This window comes from Cnephaeus nilssonii, assembly GCF_951640355.1.
Source record: "Cnephaeus nilssonii genome assembly, chromosome: 6".
Lineage (NCBI taxonomy): Eukaryota > Metazoa > Chordata > Mammalia > Chiroptera > Vespertilionidae > Cnephaeus > Cnephaeus nilssonii.
This window is the reverse complement of record NC_137077.1, coordinates 28,450,811-28,466,696: the sequence shown is the minus strand read 5'-3', so window position 1 is coordinate 28,466,696 and position 15,886 is coordinate 28,450,811. Positions and strand designations below refer to the sequence as shown.

General features: G+C 43.6%; 1 protein-coding gene across 1 annotated transcript; it reads left to right on the top strand.

The window, feature by feature from the left end:
- Positions 1-14,937: 14,937 nt before the first annotated feature.
- LOC307102297 (ribonuclease H2 subunit C-like) lies at positions 14,938-15,484 on the top strand (the record flags this gene model as incomplete). The annotated part of the gene is made up of 1 exon (XM_079775795.1): positions 14,938-15,484. The coding sequence occupies one exon, from the start codon at positions 14,938-14,940 to the stop codon at positions 15,418-15,420; it is 483 nt and encodes a 160-aa protein (XP_079631921.1). The 3' UTR covers positions 15,421-15,484.
- Positions 15,485-15,886: the final 402 nt, after the last annotated feature.

The following is a 15,886-nucleotide window of genomic DNA, read 5'->3' as shown; positions in this document are numbered from 1 at the left end:
GTTTAAGGGAAAATTGATCCTATTACAATGGGATTATTTGTTTATGTTTCTCTTTCAGAGTAAACTCCAAGACTCTTCAAGGGAGCCTAGTATATAGAAGGTATTACCATAAATATTTATTTCATTGATTACTAGAACTGTACCTGATATTCCTTCAGCATTTCTTATTGCAACTGGACGGTGAATACAAAAAAATAAGTGAATTCATTGCAATTGAACTTTAATTTTAGTTCTGCATATCACAGCTGTCATGGCAAAAGAGTAAAGCTCTTGTTATAGCTTAATTTTTCTCCCTCCCTGCGCCACCCCCCATTAGATCCCACCACTTTGTTCTTTGACTCCTGATTTAATGTCCTAATTGCTTGTGTTTTCAGCTTCTGTTGTGTGAATGCCGCCACCTTTTTTTTTTAAATTGGTAGTTTATAAATAATAAATAGCATAGCCCAAATAGCATATTGCTTATTCTCCTAAGAGATTTTACTTGTAAAACATTGCCTTTTTGTGTGAGACTAAATATTGCGTGAGTGTGTGTGTGTGTGTGTGTGTGTGTGTGTGTGTGTGTGTTTAAAGGACAAGAAAAATATTTAAGATAAAGATGATGCAAATGAACTACCACCTCCTTTTGTCTTCCCTGGATCCTCCCTCTCCCCTTGACAGGGTCACATTCTAAGCGGGGGATGCCAGAAGTTAGAAGAAATAATATCAGACAGGCACCTTTTTGACGTTATCCCTCATATGGCTCTAGCTTTTCATAGTGAGAACCAATGGATCTCCAGTTCATAACTCTGAAAAAATTTCTGCCTTGTCCATCCCACAGTCCCGGGCAATGGATTTCTCCCTGCGGTAGAGCCAGCATCACACCAGTGACTGTTCCTGAGGGGAGCTTTCAGAGCTCAGTCTCCCGGCCTTTTATCAGACTCCGAGTACTCAGCAGACAGGCGAGTTTCCTTGGTGCTCACTGGAAGTTTTGCCTTTAGGATATTCTTTTTCCTGATCTCACAAACTTTCTAGCTTCTTTGTTGACTTCTGTGATACTTGATTTCCCCCCCCCCCCCCCCCCCCCCCCCCCCCCCCCCCGGTCAGTTGACTCCCTGCCTCCCCTCCCACCCCAAATTCAATTTAAAGTTTCAGCCCTTTGTTATTCAGTTCTTAGGGCAACAGCTGTACAAACGAGGCTTTTCTTTGTTGCCAGTGACTGAGTCTGGAAAAGCGGGGGAGAAGCTGTCAACTTCTTTATTAAGGCAGATCCTCCTTTATTTATTTTAGAGAACCATGCCATGTCTCCTAATATTTGATTTTTTTTTCTTTTAAAGTTCTCAAGTTATTGGATTCAGTGAGCTTTAAAATTGTTTAATCCCACCATCTTTCTCCTAATTGCTTCTGTGGACGTAAGAAACATCCAAACCTGTAGAGAATTTTTATGAGTTTATTTGAGCCAAACCGATGACAATTGCTTGGAAGCAAAATCTCAATGGATTGAGAAAATGCTCCGGAGAATGGCAGCTTTGCACCTTTTTTATACATTAGAATCAAAGGGGAATATGTAAGGGGGTTACATGAAATCCAGTGGTAGTAGATCAGAGAGGTGGCAGAAAACAAAAAGGGGAAATCTCTGAAATTGGAATAAAAGCAAAACAGATAGACACATACTTCTTTTACATTGGTGGGTATAGGACAGTTAACAATCCACATTTACAGCACAGAGAGATGGGATTCAGGAAACAAGATAATAATGAGAGGCTTTGCTGTCTAATTCTCTTGTGGGAGATTGTGCTCTGAGGGGTCTGGAAAATGCGGATTTCTCTGACATTCCAAAGGCATATTATTTCAGATGCAGAAGACAATAGACAAGTTCAGTAAGGTCAAGATTGACCTTTGTCAAGGAAGATGGACAAGGACATGACTGCCATGACTCGCTTTTAGTTAGGATGTTTTAATTTCAGGCAATTCTATGTGGCTACTTTAGGTCTCGGTTTGTAAGGCCCACCATGCAGGCCTCGCCTGAGCTTGTCAGTTTTAGTATTGTGGGAAGAAACAAGTCATCTTTTCTGTCAAAATCAGTTTAGACAGCTGCCATTTTTGGACTGCGTGACTTGGCAGCCACCATGTTGGCCGCATGGCTTGCAGCTCCCCTGGGGGCTGCCATGTTGAAACGGCAAAGGCCAACCCCTCCCTTTGAATTAGCCAATGGAGAAAGACTGTGTGCCTGAGCTCCAATCAAGAGTGAGGGACAGGTCACATGTGTAAGAGATTATAAAGCTGAGCAGACCGCCTGCTCGGTGTGTGTGTGCTTCCAGACCATGTGTGTGCACCCTTCTACGTAGAAGTAAAGCTATTTGCCTTGCTGCCTGGGTCCCAAGTATGTTTTATGTTCTACCAGGACCCCTGAATTTAGGGGCTTGCCTTATTTCTAACAGTATGTGGCCCCTTTTTCATCCACACTTAAAAACCTCTGTTATGAGTGATTGAGGAACTGGGAACGAATGTAAACATATAGCAAGCACCTCCACAGAATCACTCTTTTGTCTAGGGCGTCTGAGACCTTTTTCTTTGTTAATCATAGGTATATGAGACAAAGTTTTTCTCTTCAGACAAGATGGAATGGGAGCCATACACACTACCTAACAGCAAAACAGCAGCAACAAAAAATATTTATTTTCATAGTTTTCAGAAAAATAAAGTCATAGCTTCTGAAAGAATATTGGAATCTGTTATTTAACATCTGTTGTGGTCAGAGCTGATAGCAACCAGTTTCTCTCCTTCGATCGAGTGTACAATATCTCTATTTAGGATCATCCCATGGAACAATGAAAAGTGGCCTCATGGCTGGGAGAATACTAATCAAAGGGAACGTGACATTTAGTATGTTTTTGATTAATTATTACTCTAAAATAAAACATGCCTTAAAAATTTTGGTTTGCCCTAGCCGGTTTGGCTCAGTGGATAGAGCTTTGGCCTGGGAATGAAAGGATCCCAGGTTCGATTCTGGCCAAGGGCACATGCCCGGGTTGTGGGCTCAATGCCCCCCAGTAGGGTGCGTGCAGGAGGCATCCAATCAATGATTCTCTCTCATCATTGATGTTTCTCTCTATCTCTCTCCCTTCCTCTCTGAAATATATATACATATATATATATACACACACACACAAACACACACTAGAGGCCCGGTGCACGAAATTCGTGCACTTGGGGAGGGGGTTCCTCCAGCCTGGCCTGTGCCCTGTTACAGTGTGGGAGCCCCGCGATTGATCAGCCCCAAAGAGGTAGGCCCTGCCCACTCATCCGGGGCTCCTCAATGGATTGCCCCAAAGAGGTAGGCCAGAGCCGGGGATCCCCCCTCCGTGACGCGTGGAGCCAGGAGGCAGGACGCCCAGGACCCCCAGGCAGGCCTCGCTGTGTAGAGTCGGGAGGAGGCGGGACCCCCAGGCAGGCCTCGCTGCACAGAGCCGGGACCCCAAGGCAGGCCTCGCTGCGCAGAGCCAGGGGACCCCCAGGCAGGCCTCACTGGACCCCCAGGCAGGCCTCACCATACAGAGCTGGGAGGAGGCTGGACTCCCAGGCAGGCTCCATGTGTCAAATCCAGCCCTGCCCACCTGTGCGTGTGCACAGCCATCGTGTGACAGTGTGAGGGCATCACAGTGTGACGACCACTTAGGCTTTTATTAGTAAGGATATATATATATATATACTAGTAGCCCTGCACACGAATCCGTGTTCCAGTAGCTCTCTGCAGGGCCTGGCTGCTTCGTGCCCACTGCCCAGACACTCTCCGTGGCCCAGAGGCCCATCTGTGGTCGGGCTCAGAACACTTGCCTCGTTGCAGGGGCAAGGATGTAAGCATTCTGCCAGGCCGCTCACGCTACCTACTCTCAGCGGTTGCCCCCCTGGGACTGGGGGATTCTGGCAGGGCTGAGAGGACTGCGTGCCACCATCTTGTGGCTATGGGCACCACCATCTTTGTGATGGAGTGACAGTTAATTTGCATATTACCCTTTTATTAGATAGGATATATACTAGAGGCCCAGTGCATGAAAATTCATGCACTGGAGCGGGGGGTCTCTCAGCCCAGCCTGCCCCCTCTCACAGTCCGGGACCTCTCAGGGGCAGGAGGCGATCAGGGGAAGGTGACACCCCATCACACCTCTGCTGCTGCCACTGCTGGCAGCACAAGCCTTAGCCATTCCTGGTTACCTGAGCCTCAGGTGGCCCTATGCGGCTGGGCAGCTGCCATCTGAGGCTTGTCTGTGCCTCAGGCTGGCCCTGGGCAGCTGGGGGGCTGTGGGGACTGGGGGACTCCAGAGGCAGGCATGCTGAAGGGACTGGGCGTTGCCATTTTGTGGCTGTGGGCGCCGCCATCTTTGGGGGCATGGTAGTCAGCATATTCCCTCCTTATTGACTGTGGGCACCACCATCTTTATGGGCGGGGCAGTCAATTAGCATATTCCCTCCTTATTGGCTGTGAGCGTTGCCATCTTTGCGACGACGTGAGGGTCAATTAGCATATTTCCTCTTTATTAGATAGGATATATCTATATATCTATATATCTATATATGAAATTTTGGTTCAAGTTTTGTTTTCTTCCCCACCCTGCCCTTAACATCCCCAGTTAGGCTCTGCTCTGATCATTGCACCAGCTGCTTGGTATCAGTGAGCTGACATTTAAGTCCTTAAAAGCAATCAATTTAATGTAACACCCCTGTAAATGGTAATTTTATTGGATATAAGTGAAGTTGGTAAATAGTTTTATGCCTCTTTTTATTGTTATGCACTCTAGATGCTGAGAAAAACAGATTGTTTTGGTCAGAACTATGTAAATCTTATTTTTCTCTTGCTCAAAGAAGACTCAATAGGTAGAGAAACAAGTCCTGCAGATGGCCCCATGCAGAGGCCAAGCCAGATGGAGAGCAAGGTGCAGAAATAACACAGAGTGATGAAGGTGGCAGGGACGAGGGAGGGGGTATTCTGGAAGGTCAAGTATAAGGATGCAGCTGTTTTCTGGCCAGGTATCTGGCTACCCTTTAACCCATTCTTTTAAAAAACAAGAGAGAGAAGGAAAAGTTTATACAGAAGATGGAAAGTTCATGCATATAATAAAAATATGCTACTTTGCCTCAGAATCAGACCTGTGTCACCAAGTAGAATAAACTTTTCCTTTCACTCAAATAAAATGATTATTACCATCTAATGGGTATTTACTACGTGCCGGGTACAATGCTAGGCACTATGTGTGAATTATCTAATTTAATTTTTATCATTATATTAGTTGCATTGTATAAGGGAGAAAATGACCTCAGTGAGGTTAGAAAACTTGCCCAGTAGGAAAGCTGAGTGTTCACATCTCTTTGATTGAAACACCCCTTCAAAGGAACTCAACAATTTAGCAATAACTCTATATTCACTTCTTTTGAGAATCAATTGTTTGAGAGAGCAGGCATTTTAAAATAAGGGATACATGTAATCCTTGTTATAGGCAAACAATTCTTTCAATTTAATCATTGTTTGCTGAATGTCTATTACCCAATATTCTGTTAAAACAGGTGCTAGGGACATATTAAAAGGGAGCAGAATTGGCCATCCCAAAATGTTCCATTTTGGCATATGGCTTATTTTGAACTGAAGACAATCAAGGTACAAATGTCTCAGAAAGAGCTTTTAACCTCCCTCTTAGCTGCCTAAAAGGAAGCCTGATCCAGGAAGAGAACTGTCACAGAGATATGGTGGGCTGGGGGAGCTCAGCTGAGCCTGTTTACTCAAAGCCCTCTCGGTGTCTTATTGTCTTTACCAAATATTTGCTCTCCCCATATTTCTGTGAATTTTCTTCCTTTCCTTTGAAGCCCCCAAAGTTTCCCCTCTTCTCCTTAGCTCAGGATGATAAATAAGCCTCAAGTACCTGACTGTCCGAGAGCCTCTCATGTTAAGTAAAAAATGAAATTTGTTTTTCTCTTGTTAATTTGTCTTATGTCAATTTCATTATTACACCAGCCAAAAGAACCTAGAAGGGTAGAGGGAAAGTTTTCCTCCCCTGTAGACTTACTTTTACAGAGTCATACATACAAAGGATCTTCAAATAGTCTTCTACCCAATTTCATTTCAGATTGCATACCAATCCCAGGATGTATAAGAATCATAACATCTAAGAAAGGTATTGGATATTTTTAACTCAGATTATGTCCACATTTCCATGAGATTTCTTCTCGTGGAGTTTAGTATTAGATTATCAAAGTAAGAATATGGAAAATTGGTTTCTTTTAAAAATTAAAAGCATTTATATTAATCACCTTGATAGAAACTGCTTTAATTAATCTTCTTTGTAAAGAATTTTCAAAAGCAGTTAGGTACTTGTTTATTAGCAAATTCAGTCTAGCGATAGGTAAATTTTTGTTTTGTAATGGTAAGATTTTAAGCTTAAATGGAGAGGGAAAAAATTTTAATGAATTTCTTACAGCTTTGCTAGTGCCCTTTTCCTCCACTGCTACCACTATACAAAAAAGATGACCTTTTCTAGTGATGTTTTGCATCAGCAAGAAACACCAAATCTTTGGGAAGTGAGATTATTTTTATTATGTAAAAGATTTTTGAATTACTGAAGAGTGCAAGGACTGGAGCAGAGAGAAGTTCTTAATTGATAATGTTCCCAGTGGGGAACTTATCCATTTAAGTATAACATTTCAGAAGCCACAGGGGAGAGAGAGAGTTTGGAAGAAGAAAGAATGTTTTTGAAACTTTGAATACTTAACAGGTGAAAAGCGATGCCATATATTTGACTATATGTCTCATGTCTCTTCTTAGATCTGCTTTTAAAAAAGGGAACAAGGGCCCGGCCGGCATGGCTCAGTGGTGGAGCATCAATCTATGTACCAGGGTTATGGTTCGGTTCCCAGTCAGGCCACATGCCCAGGTTGTGGGTTCAATCCCCAGTAGGGGTCGTGCAGGAGGCAGCCAACCATTGATTTTCTCATCATTGATATTTCTATCTCTCTTCCTCTCTGAAATCAATAAAATATGTATTTTTTTAGAAAAGGGAATAATCTATGTATATAAAGCTCTAATATGCAAATAGATCGAATGGCGGAACAACCGAACAACCGGTCGCTATGATGTGCGCTGACCACCAGGGGGCACACGCGGAACATGGCGGGCATCAGCAGCAGGTGGCAGAGTGTGGAACATGGCGGGCATCCGCCCTGGCAGGATGGTGGAGCAGGTGAGCTAGGGCGCCAGACCAAGGTGGGGCGTCAGTCACTGTCATCAGGGCGAGCCTCTGGTGGTTACTGAAAATTCTTTGTTCCCCTGCACTGTGGCCCCGCTGGGCATTCGCACCTGCTGCCGGCGCCCGGCACTGGCCCCTATCGCTTGGTGCCGTCAGCAGGTGCAAGCGTGGCTGCTGGCACCAATTGCCCCTCAGGGCATCTCCACCTCCCCCTGCTCCTGAGGGGCGATCAGCCGCTTGCACCTGCTGCTGCCTCCGGCCCCAATTGCTCTGCGCAGTCAGTGGGTGCGAGCAGGGCTGGCGCCATCAGCGTGTGGGAGCGGTGGCAGTGCGGAGGGGGGCTGCTGGCAGACATGGGACCAGGGGCCAGGTGGGGGGTGGTGGATGGGCTGAAACTTGCCCCTGTGCCCACCGCAGCCTCGTGGCCGACAGTTCCTTTCTTTTTTTAAAAATAAATATATCTTTTTATTGATTTTAGAGAGCAAGGGAGAGGGAGAGGGAGAGGGAGAGGGAGAGGGAGAGAGAGACAGAAACATCAATGATGAGAGAGAATCATTGATCAGCTGCCTCCTACACGCCCCCCACTGGGGATAGAGCCCACAACCCAGGCATATGCCCTTGAACGGAATTGAACCCGGAACCCTTCAGTCCTCAGGCTGAGGCTCTATCCACTGAGCCAAACCAGCTAGGGCCCAACAGTTCTTTTCAAGGTGCACAAATTTGAGCATTGGGCCCCTAGTGTACAATAAAGATTTGGAATAATTTCACAACATACTAAAGTCACACATAAAAAAAAAAAAAAAAAAAAAAACCACCAGAGGGACTATCCAGGGAATTAAAACCATAAAGCTCATTTTTTTTTGTTTGTTTGTTTTTTTTTGGCTAGGATAGGTAACTTCTCCAAAATGTACTTGAAAATCATTAGGAACTCAACCAACACAGTGAATTCAATGATCCAGTGAATCAAAGAGGCTTCAGTGATCACTTTTAACCAATTCTTTGTTTTAAATTAAATTGAACCAACAACCTTCCTAGGTGGTTTTGATATTGAACTTTTTTTTCCCCACTTACTGGAACATAGACTAATCAATACCTATTATCTAAGTTATTAGGGCTGCTTGAGACACTTAAATAATTAAAGGAAAGACCTTTGGAATTCAAAGAGCTGTGTCACTAACAATAGACACGCATGGAGCTGTTTCTCCGGCCAAGTACACTACACAGGTGCTCCCGTTCAGAGCCTTTGATGAGTGCATTGCTTTGTCTCACATGAGCAATACGTGTTTTGTGGTGATTAGTTAGTTCTTTTAAATACTCCTGGTTAAACTTCTGTATCTTCCTATGTCCACATCTCCAACAAAGAAGGTTTTACTGACTTAAAGGCCATTTGAATCGAATGGTGGAACGTTATATCATTTTAGTGACTTTCTAAGAGCCCCATTAGCATCTATTATTATTATTTTTTCTTTATTGATTAAGGTATTACATATGTGTCCTTATCCCCCATTGCCCCCTCCCAGCATATATTATTAATCAGAAATAAGTGCACGCAGTCACACTTTTTTTTTTAATGTTCCAATGCTAGACGAATAGAAACTTTTAAACTCATTTCAGGAGCTGAAATAGAATTCTTTTCCTATGTGAGTACTTGACACCCTAAGGGAGTTCTGCATTTAAGATAATCTCATAGTTGAAGACAATGCTTGACAGGTTGACCATGATGCCCAAAACACACATAAACTTTCCCGTTTTCAGCAACTAGTATTTGTAGTCACTAGGGCAGTGGTCGGCAAACTCATTAGTCAACAGAGCCAAATATCAACAGTACAACGACTGAAATTTCTTTGGAGAGCCAAATCTTTTAAACTTAAACTTCTTCTAATGCCACTTCTTCAAAATAGACTAGCCCAGGCCATGGTATTTTGTGGAAGAGCCACACTCAAGGGGCCAAAGAGCCGCATGTGGCTCGCGAGCCGCAGTTTGCCGACCACGGCACTAGGGTACTAGCTAAGTGGCTATAACCTGGAGACTTCAAAATAAAGTGGCACAAACTAGATCAAAGCCTATTTCTTTTTTTCCTACTAGTCTGGAGGTAGGTGAGCTGAGCAGGGCAAGTAGATGGGTAGGTCCCACAAAGTCATCCAGGGACCGACGTATCCCATCCTTAGGTTAGACCTCTCCTTAGTGTGCCTCATCACCACCAGGTCTGTGTTCCCAGAAGGTAAAAGGGGAAGTACAGGGCAAGCGGTTTCATTTAAGGTTATGACAATGCTAAACTTCCCCTGAGCCCTGTGATACTGGAAAACAGCCATGGTTAAAGAAGTCCCTCCACTCTCTGTGTTCTGGCAAACAGCTTATTGCATAGAACCACCCTTACCCATGATTCAGAAAAGACTCGAGGATGCCCCTTTTGTATATGAATGACAAGGCCCGACACAGACCCTCCAAATCCCCATTCTTTGCCTCCTAAATGATTAGTTGAACTGTTTTGTCTCAAGTGATCGATGGGAACAAAATGCATATTAACCAAGCTTTGATTAAGATTTCCTCCTTCCCCTAGGCCCCTCAACTTTGGCCTGCCCTCAGCATGAGCCAGCACACAGCCCTCCTTTTTGGTCTCTCCCAGAAAACAGCTGGGACTCAGGGTAAAACATTGCTTGATGCACTATCCAACTTCGCCACCCTTTCATCCCTCTTCCCTACGCCTGCTTCTTTCTAGTCTTGTTTACTCCTCTTTATGGAAGAAAGCCCTTTCTGCCTAATACCTGCAGACCTTATGGTCAGAATGTCCTCCTTATTGCAACAGTTCTTCCTCCATTGCAATAGTCCCTCCCCTCCCCTTTGCAATTACCCTTTCACATAAAGTTCAGATTTGTTTTTAATCTCTCTCTCCTTCTCTCTGAAATAAGTAAAAACATATGTATATAAAAGAATATAAAGTGAATAAAATTACTGGAAAATAAGAAACAATAGTAGTAATAATATTTTGTTTCAACTTTATAAACTACAGTACTTGGCATTTGAAACATATCTATGGATGAAATTACCAGGTGATATCTGTCAGGCAGCTTGGAATGCAGCATAGTACTGCCGTGTGCTATAGAGAGGGATTACCAAGAGGAGTTCCCTGACTGTGCAGTGATTGATGGGAGCAGGCTCAGCCACGGAGAAGTGAAGGGTGTGGCTTGGAGGAGCCTCTGACTGAGCTTGTTCTGGTACTAGAGAGGGGGACAATGGCCGTCCTAACAAATGACAAGGCTGCTTCCAGTGTGACAGGAGCAGGGCTAAAGTCAGGTTTTCAATCTGCTTTTGTGGGAACTAATGGTAATGTTTACCTTATAAATGTTCGTAGCCTCTGAGGAGAAAATGTCCTTTTGAGCCATTTGAAAATGTTCCGTAGATGTATGTTGTTATGGCAATGCAATGAGGCAGCTGTAGAATAAGATTTGTGAAGGGAAAACAAAATCCAATCCTAATGCTCATAGCCTGTTCTATCAGTCTCATTTATTTCTCTTCGAAAACCTGGAGTGGTTCCTGGGAAGGGGGAACATTCAAAACCATGGAGAGGTTGCTCTAGCCTTTGGATATTCTTGAGGTCAAATAGCCTGGTATACAATGAAATTAAAGCATGAAGATCCCTTCTAAGTGTATCGGTATTAAAGCAGCAACTTGAGAGATTTTCTTTAAGAAAGACTCACAAACTAATTAAACAGCAGAGTTTTGTTTGACCAAAAGGTCAAGATGCTTATATAAGTCTTTTAAAATATCCATGTATTTATAAAAATCCCAGAAAATTGTTTTTTGTTATTTGTTTATTTGCTTTGAAATTCCAATTATTGCATTGAGGCCGAGAACTGCTTTGTACAAAAACACATTTCAATTAAATTATTTTAACACCTCCACTTAGGCGTTTATTTGTAGACAGAAATAAGACATTTCAGACGCTGATTGGCCTGATTAATGGCGTTCATCAGGAAGAACCAAGGGATCATAATTAAACACCAAAACTACATGGTCTGTTAGTTTTATGTTGTATAAATTATGTATGAGTTTGGCATTTATATTTCATGAAAAAAATTACAGTGCTATTTTCTCAATGCATTGTCTACATAAAGAATATTATATGTGTGTGTTGGTGAATATTAATATACAGTCCCTGATGTACTATCCTTTTTTTTAATAAGCAAAAATTTCAAACAAATAGTCTCAGCTTGAAGACACAAGAGGCCCCACCTCTTCTTTCTGCTGGCTGTTCTGTACTACTGCCAGCTATCTATAATAATAAAAGGGTAATATGCTAATTAGACTGGACGTCCTTTTGGACATCCTTCCGGACGAAGCCGGGGCCAGAGCGAAGCTGCCTGGGTCCCAGGTGCCTGCCAGTGGCTGGAGGGAAGCAGCCCGGGTCCTGGGTGCCAGAAGGAATCCAGTGCTGGCAGCCGGGGAAGGAAGGCCTACTCTTGCACAAATTTTCGTGCATCGGGCCTCTAGTTTAAGATAAGAACAAATCTAGACACTGTTACCCTGTGAGGCCTTCTTCCTAGACTTGTGATTTCACAGACTCCAAAGGGATGCAACAAAGTCAGGTGAAAAATAGCTACTTTTTCAGTGTAATAGAGTAGAGACCTTTTGATCTTTCTAGGTAAAGGCATTGAAAATAAAACCAACTATCATCACTATTATTTCAAGCTAGTAAGAGCATAATTATAAAATTCAAAATCAAATGTGTTTATCTTCATAAACAACTCTCTGTATTGTTCTTACTTTTCTTACCTCACCTCCAAACACTTATTTATTCACAGCTTGGCACCAACCTGTGGATCGGCTTTTAGAAACTAATGGCTTTATGGGTCATTAAACCTTACCTTCCTAGGTGGTATTTGTGCATTGTTGGCAAATGGTAACTCCGGGGCCCAGGCTAGCTATTAATAAAAACATGAAGCTTAACTCCCAGTCTCTATGGTGGGGCTCTCCTGCTTGCTGACCAGGACCACGCCACAGCAACCTTCTTTCAGCTCTTAGAATTTGCAAATCCTTCCTGCTTCAGGGTATCACGATGCTAGTCCTCTGTTCTTAGCGTTCTCTCTAGCATTCTTCACCTGCTTAGTCCCCCCTGATCTCTTAGGCCTCAGTTTAAATGTTTATCAAAGAAACCATCCCACATCATCCATCTCAACTAGGCCTCCTTGTTAGGCTTTCTCACAAAACCTGTAGTTTTCCTTTGCTGAACTTAATACACTTCATAGAGTATAAGATGCTTGGAAGTACAGTGCAGAGATATGCTTATCTCCGTATTCTTACCACCCGGCGGCATGTGCTGATCACATAGCTGATGCTCCGTAAACATTTGATGGAGCATACTAATAATTACTAATTACAGTAGTTCTCCGTTATCCGTGGTGTCACTTTCCACTGTTTCAGTTACCTGTGGTTGGTTAACCATGGCCCAAAATATTAAATGCAAAAGTCCAGAAAGAAACAGTTCACAAGTTATAAATTCTGCTCTGTCCTGCCTGGGAAATGAATCATTCCTCTGTCCATCATATCCACGTGGTATACACTACCAACTGGTTAGCCACTTAGTAACAATCTTGATTACCAGGCCGACTGTCATAGTGCTCATGTTCAAATAACCCTTATTTTACTTAATAATGGCCCCCAAGTGCCAGAGTAGTGATGCTGGCAACTCGGATGCGTTAAAGAGAAGCCATAAAGTGCTTCCTTTTCAGTGGTTCTCAACCTTTCTAATGCCGCGACCCTTTAATACAGTTCCTCATGTTGTGGTGACCCCCAACCATAAAATTATTTTCGTTGCTACTTCATAACAGTAGCGGTTCTCAACCTGTGGGAAGCCTGCTGTAGAGCCTAAGACCATCGGAAAACACAGATATTTACATTACGATTCATAACAGTAGCAAAATTACAGTTATGAAGTAGCAACGAAAATAATTTTATGGTTGGGGGTCACCACAACATGAGGAACTGTATTAAAGGGTTGCGGCATTAGAAAGATTGAGAACCACTGCTTTAAGTGAAAAGATGAATACAGCACGATGAGATATTTTGAGAGACCACATTCACATAACTTTGATTAGAGTATATTGTTATAATTGTACTGTTTTATTATTAGTTATTGTTGTTAATCTTTTACTGTGCCTAATTTACAAATTAGACTTTATCGTAGGTATGTATGTCTAGGAAAAAACACAGTATATGTAGGACTTGGTACTGAGGTTTCATATATCTACTGGGGGTCTTGAAACATAGCCCCTGTGAATAAGGGGTGGACTACGGTATGAAAAAAGAATAACAATTACAATGACCATTTATTGAGTGCAGACTTTGTTTCTGGAACTTTATATATAATCATTATCTTTAATCTTTAGAATAAGCCTGGGATGTAGTTCTTTCTATGCTTATTGTGTGGATGAAAAAATTGAAGTTCACAGGTTGTTGTTTTTTGTCCCTAGTAAATGACAGAGCCAGAGTTTAACCCAAATGTGTCCTGTTTCAGAGCTCATGATCTTGGCTCTATAATGCTAAGATATCCTTTTACTGAAGAACAAGGAAATATTAATACACAAAAAATTTCTTATGTTAATTTGTCAACTAATCATCATACAAAACCATTTATTGATTGTTTCAGTTATCTGTTGATGAATAAAATAAAACTCCAAACCCTTAGTATCTTAAAACAACAGTTATTTGTTAGTATTAAAGAGCTACCTATAGTTTTAATTTGAGATTTGAAGTTGTTTGCAACTCTCTCTCTCCCTCCCTCCCTCCCTCCCCCACCTCTCTTTCTTTTGCTTCTATTTAGGGCCAATTTCTGAAAATATTCCCCAACAATGTTTTTTGAATGTTCTTATTTTCCCTCTCTTTTGTAGTCTAAACCATGTTGCCTCTTGCATGGCAAAGTGATAGGTTTCTACTTCATTTCTTAAGTCAGGCCCTGCTTCTATTCACTTACACGTAATTTTCAGAATAGCCTACTTTGATCACCAATTGCTATATATCATTTCTCTACTTGGTCTAACATGTCCTATTATTTCCTAGCCTAGCTTTTACATGTCTGGACTTATTACCTCTTACCCTCTCTTCCTCCATAACCTCTTTCTCAATTTTCATTATGATTAGGTGTCGCCTGTCTGATCCAGCAGAATATAGCTAATAGATACCCATTACTATACTCCTCTTGGTAATTTTGCCTCAGTGCTTTTGTCTGACATTTCTACATGGAATGTTCTCCCTAATAATTCAAGTCTTCCTTTAATGGTTACCTCAGAAATCACCTGTCCAGGGGAACTTATGGAAGACACTATCCATACTACTTAACTTTCTCAGCAGTTATTTAGTTTATATCATTATGATTCTTACAATGATCTATGCATTATGCTAACTGGTCTATATGAATTATCCTATCTAATAATAGCGTACCATGTAAATTACCATCACTCCGCTACGCCCATGATTGGGCAGCGGAGGCTGGGGGGCGGGACTCAGGGTGGCCTATCCGGCCATTGAGAGGCACGGATCCGCTGCCACTGAGCGGGGCTACGCTGCTGTTGAGAGGCACAGGGGGCTGGACTCCCGCCCCCTGTGCCTCTCAACGGCCAGATCCGGGCCGCTGAGGGGGTCCCACCCCCTGCACCTCTCAACAGCAGGGGAGACCCCCTCAGCGGCCCGGACCATCAAAAGTGGGGGAGCCACGGAAACCCGGCAGAGGATGGAGAGCAGCGACGAGGAAGACATGGAGAAGCACCGCATACACCTACGTCACTCTGCGCACATGCTGCACCTCCTGCCCTGTGAAGTCCGGGTTAACCGGCCCGCCCCTGTGGGGCGCTTTTTCACCCCGGCCATCCGTCAGGGTCCCGATGGACTCGAAGTGTCGTTTCGGGGCCGCAGTCTGAGGGGCGAGGAGGTGGAGGTGCCGCCTGGCCTGCTGGGATACTTGATGGTGATGGAAGAGCAGTCGGTGGGGAAGCAGGACTTTTCAGCGGGATTCGACAAGGAGGAGCAGGAGCTGGTGGAACCCCCGGAGGAGCTGGAGTGGGACTTCAACCGCTTTATTTGTGCCTCCGCCAGTTTCAGCCGCTTCACCCTGTGGGGCCTGGAGAGCATCCCTGGCCCAGATGCCAAAGTGCGTGCGGCCCTGACCTGGCCCAGCCTCGCCGAAGCGATCCATAAACAGGTGCCGCAGGACTGAGAACCAGCGCTTGAAACTGGAAGCCACCGATCCCTTCACCAGCTCTCCACTTTGGATCCACTGAGTCCACCACCCCAATAAATGAGCTCTTTCACAGCAAAAACAAAAACAAAAAAAACAAAAGTGGGGGACCTGGGTGCCTGTCTGCTCCGGCACCAGGCTTTTCAGAAGCCTCCACCGAGCCGGAGGCTTCTGAAAGGCCTGGTGCACGAGTGGACAGGCACCCAGCTCCACCGTGAAAAGCGAAAGCGTGTAGGGGACCCTACACGTGCATGATTCAATCATGCACTGGGCCTCTAGTTTAATATAATTCTCTTGCCAGTATAGTGGATAGTATTACAGTAGGTCCTCGGGTTATGTTGGAGATCCGTTCCTACAGCACGATGTAACACAATTTTTGTTGTAATTCGGAACCCACCTACACAAGAACCTACGTCACTCACATGGAGCACATACACAGCACTAA